General features: G+C 51.9%; 1 protein-coding gene across 1 annotated transcript in view; it reads left to right on the top strand.

The window, feature by feature from the left end:
* The window catches only part of Slc29a3 (solute carrier family 29 member 3), a 37,574-nt gene extending 22,684 nt beyond the window's left edge, over positions 1-14,890 (top strand). Inside the window, exons 4-6 of the mRNA XM_028776812.1 lie at positions 5,830-6,056; positions 8,818-8,980; positions 13,127-14,890. Coding sequence (XP_028632645.1) covers positions 5,830-6,056; positions 8,818-8,980; positions 13,127-13,781 — 1,045 coding nt within the window. The 3' untranslated portion in view covers positions 13,782-14,890. The remainder of the gene's footprint in view (positions 1-5,829; positions 6,057-8,817; positions 8,981-13,126) is intronic.
* The last annotated feature ends 4,094 nt before the right edge of the window (positions 14,891-18,984 follow it).

The following is an 18,984-nucleotide window of genomic DNA, read 5'->3' as shown; positions in this document are numbered from 1 at the left end:
GCTGGGACATGCTGATGCAGTCAGACAGTGTTGGGTCTCAGTGTTGGATGAGATGCTCATCCTTTCCCACCTCCCTGTCTGTCTCTCCTCATTGGCTTGTTCACATGGGGTCAGAGACTGTTCCCGTTTTGACTGAAGAGCAAATGTTCCGTGAGACCCAGGGACAAGCCACAGAGTTGTTACTTTCTTCACACTCAACTGATTAAGCTGTCATAAAGCCTCCTCCATTTCAAAGGGACAGGGACCCGGTCTCTCCATGTATCAAAGAACCTGTATCCCTCTAAAACCAAAGTGTAGTCTAAGGGAGAACCCAGCCTCGCCTCCTGGCCCCCAGGGGGCTACCTGCAGTGGTCTCCTCCCAGATACCTAGCCTTCAGACATCTACCCTTGGGGGATGCAAGTGATATGGGAAAATTTGGGAGGTGTCTTTGAGTTCAGCAGAGCCTTTCTGAGCTCTCTATGAGCTTAGGTGTGTGTGTGGTGGGGGTTGGGGGTGGGGCAGGAAGAGGCTGCAGAAAACTAAAAAATAAACCCTTAAAGCCACCCAAGCCAGTGACTTTTGGCTTCTTGTGTTGCTAATAAGATAGAAGTCACAAGCCACAGAGGATAAAATTTGGAAAGGAAGTTATAGATACATAGACAGGATCTTTGGGGCAGGGAGAGGGCTCCTGTATGCAGGAGGGGTCCTAGGAAATGAGGTGCCCTGGAGCTGCTCTTGTGAGGACTTACGACGTCCTTCATAGAGATGACTTTACGTGTGAGGCGTCAGTGCAGTTTGCTCACCGATAACGTGTTCAGATACCCCTTCTTTTTTTTTTTTTATCACTCAAACTTTCCAGTATAGCTTCCAGGCAAGACTAAGAGATACAAGGGACCAGGGACCAGAACCTCTCCTGGCACTTCTGGTCTCCAGCAAGGACATTCTCAGAGCGGCTATTCTGGGGTCCCTGCCCCACCTGACCAGGGTCTATCCCCTGCTCTCATGGCTAAGAGCTGACTTGAGGATTCCCTCAGCACTACCAGCCACTGATGACAGAGTAGAGTTCAGGACAGTGCCTGAAGAAGGTGAGACACAGGAGCACCTGTAGAGGCAGGGAGGCTCGCCTCACCCACCCTCTGCCCTTCCTTGTGACAGACTTCTCTATCCACCTGCTCTGTGGCACTGGGCACTTGTGCAGCTGGGACAGCTCAGTCACCTGTGGACAAGAATTCCTGTCGTCTCTAGATGATCCACACCACCACCTGACGGGGGGGGGGGGGAGTGACAGATACCTACTACCCCTTCACTGTGCCACCCTGTATGTGCTGTGACTTAGGAGGTTGGAGTGACGGCCTGTTTTTCCTGGCCACAGTGGAGCCACATTCCTGATGTTTTCCTTGGTGGCCATGGAACCAGAAGCTAGCCCAGTTCTGGGGTCAGCCGGAGCAGTGCAAAGACCCTCTTGGGACCTTGGAGTATATGACCTCCAGTCACAATAGACGGTGGCCAATCAGTGGTCTTGCATAAAGGAAAACAGCCCACTCACTCAGGTGACCACCGCAGGTCACTTGGCCACTTTATTTCTCGAGGGATCCCCTCAGACTGTCTGCCCTTGAAACCTGGGCTACCTGTGGTGCTTAGTTACCGACTTTGTAGCCCCCTGGGCCAGGCTCCAGGCTTAGTGCTAGGCATCGAAAGGGTGGCTAGGAGGGGGCTGGGCAGGGAAGTAGTTACACAGGTTCCCTAGTAGATTATTGGCTGCAGGCACTATTTGAGGGCCTGAGGGAAACAGCTCTCCTGCCTCCCTTGTTGCCAGCTGCCAAGGACAGTTTAGGGCGAAGCTGTTTTTTTATTTAATGTGGAAGATTGAAATATCTCCTTCCCTCCCTCCCTCCTGGAGCACCCACAGCTTCTCTGACTGGCTCATCCATAATCGCCAAGTGTTTTATTATGTTAAATCTGCAGCTTTATAAATACAGATGAGCCAGATTTACATTTTGGAGATTTGGGAGGAAATCAGTCCCCCGGGGTCCTGGGCTCTCACTGGCAAGGGAGTGGAGTGTGGACGGGCCGAGCCCTCCTCCGGCATCATCAGGGCCATGTGGCCTCTCAGCCTGGCTCATAACCAGAAAACGCCAGGCAAGCCAGCCTGTGCCTAGACCTCCCTAGAAACTCAGGAGCTTCCCATCCCAAGCCACTCTCCCTGCAGGACTGCAGGAGGCTGAGTGTGTGTGTGTGTGTGTGTGTGTGTGTGTGTACCCACTGTGTCTATAAGGCTGGCCTCCAACTTCATGGCATTGAGACTATCTCCCATCGGGCTTCTGCGGACCTGGAGGCTCTGCTGGAGGGAGAAAGGCACTGGGAAGGAGCCCTGGGCAGGTGAGAGACAGCTATAAGCAGTTCAGTGGGTGCTTCTGCTGTTTGCTCTTCTTGCCCCCCCCCAACCCCATTAAGAAGCCACCAATTCCTGCCAAAGCCCCAGGCACCCCACAGGACCTGATCACCATACGGGGAAGTGGCCCATCAGGTGCCCCAGGGAAACCATTACAACTTTTGTTATTTGTCCCATGGTTTCACCAAGCAGCTATTTTCAGTAGGACCTTTGTATCACCTAGGCCTGCCTCTTCATTTTGGAGACAAGGAGGAAAGGTGCAGAGAGTAAATAAATGTTTGTCTAAGGTCACACAGCAAGTCCATGACAAACCCAGGCTTTGTGCTGCTATCCCTTCCTTATCTTGTGGGTGGGTAAGTGTCTCTGTGAGACAGATAAGTGCGTGGGATCACCTTGAACCTCAAGCCTGAGGCCTGGCTGCAAGCCTACTGAGCACATTGGTGATCACTTACCATAATAGCTTTGAGGGCTCCAGGGGTCCAGCCACTCCACCTGGCCCTTCCTCCAGCCCTAGCTTGCCTGAAGCAGAGTCGAATGAGAGGCACCCTAATGTGGGGTTCTAGTGGTCATGGAAGCTACATGTTTCCCAGAAACGGGCCCCCAAAGGAGAGGTTCAAGAGCATGTAGTAAATTTGGGGGTAAAGGTAAAGACAGCAAGAAAGTAGCCAGGAGAGGAGGGCTTGTCACCCAGCTCCACAGAGAGCCACCAGAGACCCCAGGAAGCTAAGGGAGCCACCCCTTAGCTGTTGTTGGGAAGTCAGTAGCCTATTGTGCCCAACTTAACCCTGGGCCACAATGTCCTGAAACCATCTCTGGAGTTTCAGGCAGTGTTCTTCCCCCCCCCCCCCCCCAGCCTGGGACCTCGATGTTTCTATTAGTGGCCACACTAGTAACAAATAGCACACAGGAAGTATTATTTGTTCTTTAACGGAAAGTTAACGTCAGATTTATCCTCAGGCATAGCTGGGTCTGGGGATATCCTTTGCATGGTGCCAGGGCTCTGTGAGTCTTCATGGGAGTCAGGAGGTATACTCTGTATTATAGTCCTTCCACACATACCTAGCAAGGCGGCAGTGTAAGACTCTTGTGAGCCTCAGCTTACCGGAGACCCCCTGAGTGAACCACAGGGAGACGTGAATCGATGAGGAATTTTAATGATCCAGCGCACTGGGGTCGTCCTGCACCTGAAGGAGAGGCGGTGACCCTGGGCAGCCCATTTGGTCAGTTTTTATACAGTTTAAGGGGTAGACTAGAGAAACAGTGACTAGAAACAATACGATTGGCAGAACAGTGTGACTTTTAAACTGATTGGTCTTTGGGGAATGAGGTGGCAAGGACCTGCCTTGTCTGTAGGTGGCAAGGGTTGGTCTGTCCGGGTCTGGGATGTGTTCTAGGCCTTCCCCACCTGCAGATGGGTTCCCTTAATCAGCCTCTCCCTTCCTCCTCTGACTGAGGAATGTTAATTAACCTCTCCCATCCAGCAAGAGTCCCATGACTTTTCCAAAGTTCCTGAGCTGACCTCTTCAGCAGCAGCCAGCTGCCGGACACCCTCATGCAGATGCTCCAGTATGGTCCATAGCGCCACCCTAGAGAGGACTGACTGAGCTGTGTGGGCCGTGTGCAGTCCCCTAACATGTGGTAGCCAGGATCACCAATGCTGTTCTTTGAAGCTGGACTGGTACGGGTGGTATAGCCCACTCCTCCACCATGCTGGAAATGAAGGAACAAGTTCTCTCCCAGAGAGGAGATGCTGACAGACAAGCCTGTAGACTCACCCGTGCCCCCTCTGAAGATAAAGGCCTGACTCATCAGGCAGATGAGATGCTCGCATCCAGACTGGGCTTTTGCCTGTCTCCAGCTCAGCCAGGCAAGGCTCAGCCAGTCTTGTCTTCTTCCAAGGACACATGTGCTCCCTTCCTTGCATACCCTCGGCTGTACCCTGAGATGTCACCAGCCCTCCTGCCAAAGTCCCAGAGTACCTAGTACTGGGGTGCACTGAGCCCTGCCACTCTGGCATTCACATCTGCACTCCAGATGTACAATACAGTTGTTGCCCAGTGTAAGATAGGCACTTAGTCAGGACACAGGGTCACAGAAGAGCCCGGCTAAGGGGCTCACAGAGGTTCTCACCCCAGCCTCCAGGGACTCCCTGCATGTCCTTCCTTCCCCTTACACGGAGGAGGCAGCCTGGTTCTCACTCCAGTCCTGAACTCCCTCTCAGGACCCAGACCTGCCACCAGCTAGGGGGAGGAGCTCCTTGTAAGAGCCCTCCCTTCCCTCCATGCAAATGGATTCACACCTAGCTGTGTACACTGATCTCTTCTTCTGCCTTTTAAGTTTGACTTTGCCACAGTCCTTGTTTTAATCCAGAAAACATCTTTGCATCTAATCTGGCTTTTCTCTCCACCCCCATCCCCCCTTCTCTCTAGTAAGTGGGAAATGGAATTGAACATCCAATCAGGCTTAAAGCTTATTCTTTTTTTTTTTTAAGATTTATTTATTTTTTATTTATATATGAGTACACTGTGGCTGTCTTCAGACACACCAGAAGAGTGCATCGGATCCCATTACAGATGTGGTTGCTGGGAATTGAACTCAGGACCTCTGGAAGAGCAGTCAGTGCTCTTAACCTCTGAGCCACCTCTCCAGCCCTTAAAGCTTATTGTAATCTGATGGCTCCAACAGCCTCGGGATGGTGTTCTCTCTTTTAGGATAGAGGGCTGCACAGCCACCTCTGACGGTTCCTATCCCTGCCCTCCTCCCTGGTCAGTGGGGGTTGGGGGAGGTAGCTGGAGAGCTTGGCTTGGGTACAGATGGTATTTTAATGGAATGTGTGGGGTGCTGGCACTGACTGTCAGCAGCTGCCATCCCAGCTAAGGAGAAACTTCCGAGAGCTCCTGGCCTCATGGCTGAGTGATCTTGAGCTAGCTCTTTTTTAACCGTTCTGAGCTCAGCTTACCTATGTGTAGGGGGCCAAGAATCTGCCTATCCCACAGAGCCCAGTGGAAGGCGAACGAGGCAGAGCGTAGTAGAGACCAATTGGAAGAAAATTGAGCACAAACCAAGTTCTGTGATGTCGAAGGTGGTCACGCTCTTCCCTCCCCGACTGACAGATTTGGATCCACCGGAAGTGCAGCAGTGTACCAGAAGTGGAGTCTTGTTTGATGTCCTGGCCTTGAGCCTCACAAATTGGGAGCAAGCAGCAATGTCTCCTAGCCCCTCACTGGGCTTAGATCTTTGTGTTCCATAAAGCTCCCTGGAGCCCCCCATTCTCAGATGGACACCCGCTCTGTAGAAGTGGAAGCTGGGTCCCTTTTGGATGTCACCGGGCAGGTAGAATTCAAGGTCATGCCCCACGTTGAGCTCACCGCCTTCTCTCCTGCTCCTGCGGCTCACCAGCCTCACCCATGGAGAGGCCTGGGGGGAGTCTCACCACTGCTCCCGGTCCTCTCCCCAGGGTCCAGGTGCATGTCCGTGTTCTGGCCTCACTGTTCGTCTCCCTGGCCATCTTTGTGGTGATGGCTGTGCTGGTGAAGGTGGATACTTCCTCCTGGACCCGCGGCTTCTTCAGCATCACTGTCGCATGCATGGCTGTCATCAGCAGCTCCTCCACCATCTTCAACAGCAGCGTGTATGGCCTGACAGGCTCATTCCCCATGAGGAACGCCCAGGCACTGATATCAGGTGAGAGCCCACCACGAGAGGAAGCCACAGTGGTCTTTCCAGAAGAAGAAATGTGTCCTGGGTCTACTTTATTTTCCTAGCATCACCAAGCAAACCATCCCAGAGCCGTTCTTTCCGCTCTGTTTGCAGCTTAGACAGCAGATGGGGGTTGGAGTTGGGGGGTGTGGTGGGGACAGGACATGGCTCTCCGCTGCCTCACCTAGTGTTCACAGGGGTGGCTCTCAGTGGCATTGAACATGGACCTCATCATGGTTGCCTGAGCTATCTTGTGGCATGGGTCCAGGCTGTACACAGAGTAAGCAGCAGAGGAGACTCAGGCAGGCATGGAAGCCATGTTGGGAGCAACTGCCAGAGCCCTTAGCTTACCTAGACCCCAGATGGGTCTCTCTGGCTCCATGGAAGGTGTAGAGTCTTGACAGCAGAAGAACAGAAAGGTGGTGGGGAGTGGGGGTGGGGAGAAGGGGTGGGAGGGGCAGTAGGACCATAGGTGGAAGCACACTATGCCTTCAAAGCATCGTCTCTGAAACCAGCCTGCCTTCCTTTCCTTGCCTCCTTCCCACTCGGCCCTTTTCCTCTCCTTCATTTTTCCCTCTCCCCACTCCTTTTCCTCCCTCTCTCTTTTCTGTCTTTCTTTCCTTTCCAGTTTTATAGTGGCTCTACCCTGTGCCAGGGACATCCTATCAGAGCCGATAGTCCTAGTGGCTAAGCTGCTGGTTCCCCTAGACCGTGCCATGCCGTGGCTTGCTCAGGCCCTGACTTGGGGCATCTCTGTAGCTGAAGTCTGGAAGTGGATGCTAAGCCGGTTACCTGGGACCTTGGCTGTTTTTTTTTTTTCCTCTCACCCAGATGGCCCCACAAGGTAAATAGAGCTGGGTCAGTTAGCATCTGTCTTATGTGACGACCACTGTCCCCTAAAGCAAGCCTGGAGGCTGCTCTTCTCTGTGTCCCCATGTGTCCCTAGTGCTTCTAAATGCTTGCCTACCTGAAAAAGAATCACACAATGCACAGGACTGTGCCTGTTAGTTAATATGCCAGGCAGGATGTGTCAAGGATGACAAGTGCCTTGACAAGTGCATGTCCACCCCTCCCCGCTCCACACCAGTGCCAGACATCACTAATAGATCCCTATCTTTTCTCCCGAGCCTCTAATTCCCTCTCAAGCCAGCACTTGAGGCAATTACTCTCTGTGGATCAGAGGCTAGATATGAGCTCCGTCTGTTTGCCATTTTTGATATAGGATTAGGCTTCTCCTCTATCCCAGGAAACCCTTGGGCCTAAAATAAAATAGAAATGAACTTGTCATTGGGTTTTCTGAATACAGTCAACACGCTCCTGGCATGGCTTCTAGAAAAGTGGGGTCGGGCCCAGAGGGATGGCCGTCAAACGCTAATCCCTCTGTCACCATTGGCCTCAGAAAGAGGCTCTACCCACTCATCTTCCCACCCCTACCCCATCCTGTGAATACAGCTTCAGCCCTGCAGAACGCCGGCACGCAGCCCCACTAGTCCACCTGAAGATCTCTAGAGAAGAGTGTCTCCTGAGGATTTTTTTTTTGAAAGTCTAGTTTTTAAAAAATATGGGATATGCGGCATATACCTATAACCCAGTGCTTCACAGACTGAGACAGGAGGAATGTGAACATCAGGCCAGGAAGGGCCACATAAGTGACACTCTGCCTCAAAGAATGAAAAGAACAGGTGAAATTAAGACTTACGTGTCAGCACTAAGATACACGGCCCTCCTCAGCACCAGGCCAGCACCCCAGGCCAACCGAGCTGCCTCAGTTTCCAGTGGCCCCAGCCCCCTTAGCTCTTTTGGTCCAGAGGAACCCATCTGTGAATCCTGTGCATGTTGGCATCTGAGGAACAATTCATTTGTTTTGTGCGGGTGGGTTTTTTTTCCTTCCAAAGCCCTCATTTGCATATATTTCCATAAGTGATGAGATAGAGAGCGTTGTGAAGGATGAGCTCCCGGAGGCCCGGTTTGTGGCTGCCGATAATATTGTAGATTCAAGTTGGAAGGGAGAGGGGATCAGTCAGCAGGGCTGTTAAGATCTCTTCCTCCTGGCAGCCACCGAGCGGCTCTCTGAGCTAACCGCACTTCTTTCAGAGTGCCCAGGTGGGGATTAAGGCTTCTCAGAAGTGGGCACCCCCCATGGCAAAGGGTTTACCCCATTGCTTCTGCTTTGATGTGAGAAAGATGGGACTAGCCAAGTAGCTAATTGGGAACCTGAAGATTTACTTGGCGTTGGGCCCCTGTCTGCGTCAGACTCTGTTTAACAAGCAATAATCCTTTTAATCCTTACAGCAGACCTAAGGGTGGGCACTCCCACTTACACAGGAGCAAGCTGAGGCACCCGAGAGGTCAAGAGGCTTGTCAGGGATCACACAGCATGAGTCCCCAGGGTCACTGTGCTAGTTTGGGTTTTGCCTGCCCATAAGTCCTGGCTTCTGGCCTCATCTGGGCTGAAGACCCTATGTGGGGCGGGAAAGCTGGAAAAATTGTCTACTGGCACCTAGGACAGATCCCAAAGTATGGGAGAGGCAGTAAGGTGGACAGAAACACTAGCCCACTGTCCAAAGCTCCAGACCTCAGGCTGCAGGGACTCCCCTCCCCTCATCCCCTGTCCAGCTTCATATGCTGTGAGCATCGAGGTGTTTTCAGTGTGTGTTGGGGTGGTGGTGCGGGAGCTGGATTCTGAGACCATGTACCCTCCTGAGCCTGTTGTGATGTCCTTGCGGTTTCCTCTTGCTCTCTATAGGAGGAGCCATGGGAGGGACCGTCAGCGCTGTGGCCTCGCTGGTGGACTTGGCAGCATCCAGTGACGTGCGGGACAGCGCTCTAGCCTTCTTCCTCACAGCAGCGGTCTTCCTTGGGCTCTGTATGGGGCTCTACCTACTGCTGCCCCAACTGGAGTATGCCAGGTGAGGTCCCCCTGCCCTGCCCTCCACGTCTGGTCATCTGATTGGAACATAGGTCCCTGTGCCTATCGGTTGACTGTCCCCCAGGACTGTGAGTTTTCAGAGGGCCGAGGCATGAAGGAATTTTGCTCTGGGGTTCCTCAGTCGTGCTGTAAATTGGTCTTGGGTGGGAGGCACTGGCTCTGGCTACACCTCTAAACCAGTATTGCCTAAAAGCTTGTGGTCAGGAAAGACCTCGCAGTGGAATTGGGATTGAATAAGGAACCGTTCCTAATACTGGACACGCCCCTGATCCCACCCACGCCCTTGGCCACGCCCTCTCTGGCTGGCAGTGCAGTCTAGCTAAGTTTGTTTATCTCATTTCGCACACTCCCGTTTCTCCTAAGGTCATGGTAACTTGCTATTATGTCTATGTGCAAGGTAGGAAACCAGAGGTCAGAGTGGTCAGCCTCTACTTTCAGCTCACTGCCTGTGGGACCCCTGGTCTCTCTCAAGTCCCACTCATGTCTTTTGTGCGTTTTACTGCTCTTTGAAAACTGAAGCTGGGGTTGAGGATGTAACTAAGTCAGGCAGAGTGCTCTACTTGAGTGTATGAAGCCCAGGGTTCGATCCCAATGCATGCACACCAGGCGTGGTGGCACAGACTCGTATCCAGCACTTCAGAAGTGAAGGATGAAGGATCAATCAGGCATCTTTCCTTGTGAGGTTTAACCTTGGGGCTATTCCCAGAGTGGTATTGTGGCCTTGAGGGTCTACTCTTGTTTTGCTCCTTTGTCCCTGAAAGGAATGACACCCTGAGAGTCCCCACAGCCTCCCGTTTCATCACACTCCAGCACTACCTGGTACTGAGGTGTTGTTTCTCAGTTCACCTGGGTAAGCCAAACACAGTCCAGCTGGGCCTTCGGGGACCCTGTTGCCCATGAAGCAACTATACCTTTGTAATTAAACCTGGGTGAGAAATCCTGTGTGCAGAAACTCATGTCTGGCTGAGGATTGGGGAGGGTTTATCTCAGGCCTCTGTACTGACTGTATCTCACTCTAAGGGGGCTCCCAGTGCATCAGCCCAGAGTCACACAAATGACTTCCACCACTGGTTCGGCTGATATGAGCTCTGAGCTGGGGGACAATGGCCTGGGTTTCTGAACCTTCTGTGATGGCTAGTCTAATGTCAACTTGACATGAGTTTTCTGAAAAGAGGGAACCTCAGTTGAGAAAATGCCTCCATGAGATCCAGCTGTAAGGCATTTTCTTAATTAGTGATGGATGCCGGAGGGCCTAGCCCATGGTAGGTGGTGCCATCCCTAGGCTGGTGGCTCTGGGTTCTATAAGAAAGCAGGCTGAGCAAGCCATGGGGAGCAAGTCAGTAAGCAGCATCCCTCCATGGTCTCTGCATCAGCTCCTGCCTCCAGGTTCCTGCCCTGTGTGAGTTCCTGTCCTGACTTCCTTTAGTGATGAACAGTGATGTGGAAATGTACACTGAATAAACCCTTTTCTCCCCAAGTGGCTTCTTGGTCATAGTGTGTCATTGCAGCAATAGAAACCCTAACTAAGAAACCTCCTGCCTCTATAAAACTGCTATCTTATGCTGAAGAAACTGAGGTCCAGAGAGGGGCAAGTCTAACTGGGGGTCTAAAAGAAAGGCAGCCATGGGGCAGAAACCAGGCCCAGGTGTCAGCAACTACTGCCCCGCCTCCCTCATGTATCGCAAATCTTTTGTTTAGCCCATGTTAATCCGGTCTGCCTGTGCCTCCTGCCTTTCAGACAGGTGAGGCCCAGAGAGCTTTAGAGGATCGGGCAGTGTCACCCAGCGAGACAAAGTACCCCCCACAGAAGGTATGAAAAGGTGGGTAGTGTTGGAGGTTGAGAGTGTGCAGGGCAGGAATCCCGCAGAGGCAACTGATCCTTGTCCAGGGCCTTGTTTCCTAGGAGCCTCCCTAGGCACAAGCAGGCACGCTCAGCACTGCAGGAAGCTATCTCCAATGGAAGGAGATGCATAGTAAGCCGGTGGGTGTGTGATGGCCGTTCTTGGTTGTCAGCCTGACTGCATCTGGAACTGACTGAATCCCAAGCAGCTGGGTACCCCTATGAGGGGGTTTTCTTACTTAAAGCATCTCAGGTGGGAAGACCCACTTTTAATCTAGATCTTTTGAGGAGAGAAGATGCACCTTTCATCTGGCCCCCACCTTCTGGGCAGCTTATGTAAAGGACATGGAAGGAGGAAGTTTTTACTCTTTGCCTGCTGGCTCTAGATCTCCCTGGGAAAATCATTCTTTCACTGACAGGATTCTGCCATATACTGAAGACGAGCAGAGACATCCAGTCTCCCGGGCTGAACAACTGCTGGACTTTCTGGTGGTAGACAGCCATGGTTGGACTAACAGGGTCACAGCCTGTAAGCCATTGTGGTGGTTTCAATAAGAACAACCCCCATAGCTCATGTATTTGAATGCTTAGTCAACAGGCAGTGGCTCTACTTGAGAAGGATTGGGGGCGTGGCCTTGTTGGAGTGGGTGTGGCTTTGTTGGAGGAAGTGTGTCACTGGGCAGGTGGGGTGGGTGGTGGGCTTTGAGGTTTCAAAGCTTAACCCAGGCCCAGTGGCTTTCTCTTCCCGCTGCCTGTGGATCAGGGTATAGAACTCTCAGATACTTCTCCAGCACTGTGTCTGTCTGCCATGTCCCCGTGTTTCCCACCATGATGATAATGGACTGAACCTCTGAAACTGTAAGCCAACACTTTCTTTTCTAAGAGTTGCTGTGGCCATGGCTTCTCTTCATAGCAATAGAACAGCTAAGACAGCCATTGTAATAAATCCCCTCTCTTTTTAATTTTTTAAATTATTTACCTTTATTTTTACACGCATTGGTGTTTTGCCTGCATGGATTTCTATGTGAAAATATCAGCTCTTGGGGAGATAGACAGTTGTGAGCTGCTGTGTAGGTGCTGGGATTTGAACCCATTCCTCTGGAAGAACAGTGCCCTTAACTGCTGTACCATCTCTCCAGCTTCTTAAAATTTTTATACGCATTGATGTTTTACCTGCATGTGTGTCTATGTGAGAGTGTCAGATCCCCTGGAACTGAAGCTATAGACATCTGGGAGGCACTAGGTAGATGCCGGGACTTGAACTCTGATCCTCTGGAAGAGCAGTAGTGCTCTGAACTGCTGAGCCGTCTCTCCAGCCTGTGTCCCTTTTCTATGTGCCCCCCCCGTGTGTATGTGTGTGTGTGCCTGTGTGGGTATATGTGTGTTTGTGTGTGTATGTGTGTGTGTATACACTATGGTGTACATATGGAAGTCAGAAGACAACCTAAAAAAGCTGGTTCTCTCCATCCACAGGTTTCAGGTACCCAACTCATGTTATCAGATATGGCATCAAGCACTTTTACTGTTGAGACATCTCAAACATTTAAAAGTGCAAGTCTTTGAAGCCATGGATCTTTCCCTGTGTGCCCGGGCATACATGTAGATTACACACCGCCCTGGGATGGGCAATATGGAAGGGCCAGGCAACCTGCATGTCATCCCCGGGGGGGAGGGGGGCAGTTCAAGTCCATGCTCGGCTGTGATGCCATGACAGAACGGAGAGTCATAGAGCCATGTGAGTAACGGGGTGGCCACAAGTCGGTTTGTCCAGATTGCGCCAGGATTACAGATGAGCTTCCGTGTGTGTTTTATGTGGTGCTGGGGATCAAAGCAGGGGCCTCATGAATGCTAAAGCCAACACCTTCTCACTGAGCCACAGCTGCACATCCCTGTTACCCCACCCACACACCATTTAGCTGTTTGGTTTTGAGACAGGGTCTCCCTGTGAGCCTCAAGGTACTCCCAAACTCACCAAAATCCTTCTGCCTCAGCCTCCCAAGGGCCAGGACTGCTGGCCTGAGCCACCTCACTCTGCTTTCATTTTACATCCCTGAGTGTTTTTACCTAAACCTCCCCTTTGCAACGCCCAAAACCAGGCTGGGGCCTCCATTTACCATGCAGTGATCAGGGCTGGTTTCCTGTCACTGCTCATGGTATGACCTTTGATCCAGGGCTGGAGTCCAGCCTGACAGACTGGACAGGGATAAACACAGGCCATCTCTAACAACTTGGCCCCGAAGTTCAGGTCCACAGGGACTCACTGACCACATCCCTGTCCTTCTACAGGCACTACATGAGGCCAGTTGTCCCAGTCCATGTGTTTTCTGGTGAAGACAACCCATCCCAGGATGCTCCCAGCACCTCCTCCGTGGCCCCTGCATCCAGAATGGTGCACACGCCGCCCCTGGGACCCATCCTGAAGAAGACCGCTGGCCTCGGGTTCTGCACCGTTTCCCTCTACTTTGTCACCGCCCTCATCTTCCCTGCCATCTCCACCAACATCCAGTCCATGCATAAGGGCACTGGCTCCCCATGGACCTCCAAGTTCTTCGTGCCCCTCACTGTCTTTCTCCTCTTCAACTTCGCTGACCTCTGTGGCCGACAGGTCACAGCCTGGATCCAGGTGCCAGGTCCTAGGAGCAAGCTGCTCCCCGGACTGGCTCTCTCTCGTGTCTGCCTCGTGCCTCTCTTCTTGCTCTGTAACTACCAGCCGCGCTCACACCTGAATGTGGTGCTTTTCCAGTCTGACATCTACCCTGTGGTCTTCACCTGCCTCTTGGGGCTCAGTAATGGCTACCTCAGTACTCTGGTGCTCATCTATGGGCCCAAGATTGTACCCCGGGAACTGGCTGAGGCCACCAGTGTAGTGATGTTGTTTTATATGTCTGTGGGCTTGATGCTGGGCTCAGCCTGTGCGGCCCTGCTTGAACACTTTATCTAGGAGGGGTGACAAGGATGTGGGTACTGTGTGAGTGTGTGAGGCCTGGGTCCTTGGGAGATGGACAGGGTGAGCCGAGGTCTCATGGTGTTAAGCAAGGGGTTGGCGTTTTGTTTGATGCAGAGCAGAGCCCACTCAGACCGCCTTTCTCTCAGACTGCTTGTGAGCCACATCCTTGCACATCTTGTGCAAAGAGACATTCCAGACACAGCCTAGCATGGTGGCTCACACCTGTAATCCCAGCATTCAAGAGGCTAGAGCTGCAGGACCGCTGTGAGTTCAAGGCCAGCCTGGCTACATAGGGAAACCCTTTCTCAAAAAAAAAAAAAAAAAAAAAAAAAGCTAAAAACAAAAAACCTGAGACATTCCAAACACTTTGAGAGAACACTCCAGAGCTGATTGAAGGATGAGGTTGTAGCCGGGATCTAACCCAGTTGCTAGGATGCTTGTTTAGCATCTATAAGGCCCCAGCTTCCAGCCCCAGCACGGCACAAACTGGACATGTTAGTGAAAGCCTGTAATCCTAGCTCTTGAAAGGTGGAAGCAGGGGCATCAGAAGTTCAAGGTTATCCTCAGCTACATAGGGAGTTTGAGGCCAATCTGGACTATCTGAGACACTGTCTCAAAAAAAAAAAAAAGCACAATTGTGAAGAATGGGGTATGTTACCTTCATAGCTCATAAGTAGCCTGTGTCTAACTTGTGTTGTCACAAGGCCAGAACCCAGCCTCCCTCTTTCCAACTGACAGCAAGGTGCGAGAGAATCTTCAGGGCTCCCTGTTCTGAAAGAGGCTCCTGGGTTTGAGGTACCCTCTGCAATGGCCAGTACTCAGGCCTAGGGCCCAAGCACATGCTGATTCCTGGGCTCTGTGTGTGAGAGTAGGCTAACCAGCGGGAAAACCCCATAAGGCAGGCTTCCTAAGCCCTGAGGCCTGGGTTCCCAAAGGCTCCCTTTGTCAGGACCTGGGCCTGGTCTCCAGATGAGGGCTGTATGACCCAGTGGTCTATCTACAGCCTGTTTAGTACAGGGGGGAATCTTTTGAACAGTCATGTTTACAGCTTGTTGGGGCCCTTGATTCAAGGGGCATAATAAATACTGGGGTTCTCAATGTGAGCTTTGTTGATGTCTCCATCAGTTGAAGTCTTGGCAAAAAGCAGTGTGCTAAGACTGGGTGATTCAGAGGGATATAGGGACAGCTTTGGGACGTGCTACCTTTCCCCATTGCTGTAACAAAATGCCCGACTAAAGCAACTTAAGGAAGGAAAGCTTTCTCCTGGCTCACAGTTTAAGAGGAACACAGTCCCCTGTCATCAAGGTGGAAAGGCACAGCAAGTAGATGTGGAAGTGGCTGATCACACTGTGTGCACCTCTAGGACCTCAGTCCATGGGACGGTGCTGCACTGCCTACATTCAAGGTGGGTATTCCTCACTTACACTTCTCTGAAAACATCCCCACAGATAAGTGTGTTTCCAGGGTGATTCTCAAGCCAGTCTCAGAGACAATGGAGATTCACCATCATACCATTCAAGAACCAGCAAAAGTGAGGGCCTTCCAGGCTTAGACTGAGGAGGGACAGCAGCAAGCTCTTCTAGACTGCACACACGTGACCTTGGTTGGGACAAGCAGGGGCAAGTCCAAACAGCTGTGATCTCGGGAGAGAGGCAGAGACTCCCTCTTCCACCCTCCCGTCCAACATACTGAGGTTATACAGATTCCAGGGAGGGAGGAAGCAGGTGAGGTGAGGGTGGGCAGGAAGATGGCCTGCCCAAGTGTTGCCCAGTGGAACTAGCTGTCGCCTCCACTGTCATAGGCTTCCAGATGTCAGTGCAGTGCTGACACTTTCTCAGCAGAAATCGGGGCTGCTTTGTTTTGGTTCATTTCCTGACAGTTGTAGTTCTGGTAGTTTCAGAAGAGGACCTCAGACTCTGTCACCCCACTCAGAACACCATGTCCCCTCACATAGAGGTGGGTGACACGGATACCAAGTCCTGGTTTCATAGGTAACAAGGGCTCCTGAAAGGCTGTTCTGGGAGGAGGGCTGGCTCCCGGATCAGAGAACTTTACCAGACGGAGTGTCCTTTCTCAAGATTCCTGCAGACAGGGTGAGAGCTCATCCCCAAGACATGACTACCCTCTGAGCCAAAAGTCAGTGGAGAAGCATGGACTGGGGGCTCCTGCAGATGCTGATTAAGTGGGAGGCAGTAAAATCCCCCCAGTGGCATCCATCAGCTTATGCTCCCTACCGTGGTCTGATTCACACTCCACTCAGCTGAAGGATGGGAGAAGACGCCCTTGAGAGGTTTTCTAAACTTGAACCTACTTAAAAAAAGAAGAGAGAGACAGAGACAGAGAGACAGAGACGAGGAGAGAGAGAGAGAGAGAGAGAGAAGAGAGAGAGAGAGAAACAAACGTTGCCATCCACCCCACCCCCACCCCCTGTATAACTTTGTGGATGGCTTCTGGTGTGGGTCCAGGGGGTTGGCCCATCCCAGCCTTGGGTGTGCTAGAAGTGGGCCATGTATCTAGTTAAATAGAAACAGCTGTATGTGTAGTGTGTATAGTGCGTGTATGTGTGTGTATGCATGCGTGCATGTTTGAGTGTGCACGGGTTGGGGGGAAGTAGACTGTGCTCACATGCTCTGGTGGAGGGATTGGCTCTTAGGGACCAGAGTAGCATCTGAATGGACTGGAAGGTGGTAGAAGCTGTGATTTAGTGGCATCCAGACAGAGGAACGAATTCGTGCCCACCCTGGGTATAGAGGAGACATGGCTGCTCTGCTGGCAAGGCTATCTCCTTTTGATTCACCTGAGTGGGCATATTACCAAAGAGCCATCCCTCTCAGAGGGGATAGCAGGGACGAAAAGTACAGTTCCAGGCAGGGGCCGACACAGGTTGTGAGCAGCCCATGGGTTTAGCTGCCCTGTTCCCCGTCTTGAGTCTCCTGACCACGGTGACTTGCGGTGTGTAAGCATCTTGCGGTAGGTGGAGGATTCTTCTATGAAGATTCCCTGCCTTGGGCTGTAGATGAGCTCAGTGAGGCTCAGTGAGCGTCACTGACTTTCCCAGAGTCACTCAGCACAGATGGAAATTAAACCCAGTCATCCCGAGACTCACACAAGCCCTCACCCAGCCTCCTTTCTCACTCTGACTTTCCCAGAGTCACTCAGCACAGATGGAAATTAAACCCAGTCATCCCGAGACTCACACAAGCCCTCACCCAGCCTCCTTTCTCACTCTCCCGAAGTCTGAAGTTTCTCCGTGGCTCTGGTTTTATGTTGTTGAGAGAGGCTCCACTATGGAGCGCAGCTTGGCTTCTGATTCAGGATTCTTCTGCCTCAGCCTCTCAAGCACTAGGCTTAACTGCCTGTTCCTCCATGCCTGGCTTCTTCTCCTTGGTTCTTTATATATGTTGCTTGTTTCCATTCTCTGCCATCTGAATGTGTTGCTCAGAACCCTGGCCTGGCGCTGGTTCCGTTGAACTGAGAAGCTGGGTTAGACCTTTGCTAACCAGGGCCCACTTCAATCCTACCCCAGCCCAGATCACAAGCATCCTCTTCTTCTTGGTGGGCAAGGGAGCTGGAATTGCTAAGGCCCTGGTCCCCCTGCTACCATGTGCCCTTCCTTCCCCCATAGCATGGACTGCCATGACTTCAGCATGGGCAGTGGGACAGGGGACACAGTGTAGGTGTCAAGAAGTCTCACTCCCAATGGAGTGCAAGCCAGCCTTCCTAGATCTTGATTCCTTGTCTCAAAAGCAAGGACAACAGTCAGTTCCGTGACTGTGACAGTGTGCCATGCCTACTTCCCACCCACACGAAGTGCACAGGACAGCACACACTGTAACACTGCCCCCAGGCACTGTAGGCAGGTACGAAGCTCTCCGCTGTCACTCTGGCCTCAACCCTCAGGCTGTGACCACAACGTAGGCTGCCCTGAGCTCTACTCGAAACAATGGTAGCAAAGATGCTATGTTCTCCCCTCTTCACAAACTTGGTTTTTATTCCCACTTCCTGCTGCCTAAATAGCTCGTTGAAATGGTCAGCAGCTTCCGTGTGTGGCTGTACCCTGCCCAGTGGCTCAGTACTCACCCTTGCCCTGATCCAGGCCTTGCTAGCAGCTGTCTATGCCCATACTTCTGGGTCTGCATCCCAGGCCCACCCAGCCCAGAGTCAGGAGAGCTGAGTGGCTATGGACTCTGACCCTCAGACAAGCCTCCTCACTCAGGTTGTTAAAGGCTAAGCTAAAGAAAGGGTTGGCCCCACCAGGAGCACAGATAAATATAAAACAAACCGAACAAACTAAAACCTAGGCATCCAACCTTAGGAGAAGAGCTTGAGCTGGCGTCCAGCCCACTGGTGTGGATGTGCAGCCTCACCTTTTCCTGGTCATGTGATGGCGTGGGAGGTTAGTGTCCTCCACCCATTTCTCAGTTGGTCAATGGGATTGTACCACAGCCCCTTGCGCAGCCATTGCAAGATGATGGCCATGCACAGAACATGTCAGAATAGCCCCTGGTACACTAGACTGAATGTGCCTCTACTTGTGTATGAAAACCCTAACCCCATATTCAATGGCATTAGGAGGTCAGGGCTCTCAGAGGTGACCTCAAAATAACCATCCGGTCCTCCTGAGTGGGGTCAGTGGCCTTATGAAAGAAGTCCAAGAAAGCTCCCATCCCTTCCAGTGAGAAGTAAGTAAGAGGATGGTTGGTCATCTGCGAAGTGGAGAGCAGGCACCAGCATTAAACCTCTGCCATCTTCGTGTTGGACTTCCTAGTCTCCGGAACTGTATGGCATATCTTTTTGTTGTTGAGAAGCCACTAAGCCCATGACATGGTTTCATTTGTTGTTTGTTTTTTGATGTGAGTATGTGGAGACAGAAATTGGCACTGGAAACAAGGTGCTACAGAATGGTGTACTTTTATTTCGGGATCTGGACTGCTGGGGCGTAGCACAGTGGGCAGAGTGCTTGCCTGCAAGGTCAAGTTCGATAACCCAGCCTTCCCCAGTGCATTCATAATTCCAGCATGGAGGCAGGTTTCCTAGGGCTCTCAGGCCAACCAGCCTAGCCTACATGCAAGTCCCAGGCCAGTGAAGGACTCTGTCCCTCCAAAAGGACAGTGGGTGTTGTCTGAGAAAGTTCTGGAGCATGCACACATGCTCACAGTACACAGATGCATGAACACGCACATACATGTATACATAA

The sequence above is a fragment of the Grammomys surdaster genome, unplaced genomic scaffold, assembly GCF_004785775.1.
Source record: "Grammomys surdaster isolate TR1022 unplaced genomic scaffold, NIH_TR_1.0 273, whole genome shotgun sequence".
In the NCBI taxonomy this organism is placed as follows: Eukaryota; Metazoa; Chordata; class Mammalia; order Rodentia; family Muridae; genus Grammomys; species Grammomys surdaster.
The sequence above is the reverse complement of the archived record's forward strand: the minus strand, read 5'-3'. Positions and strand labels throughout refer to the sequence as shown.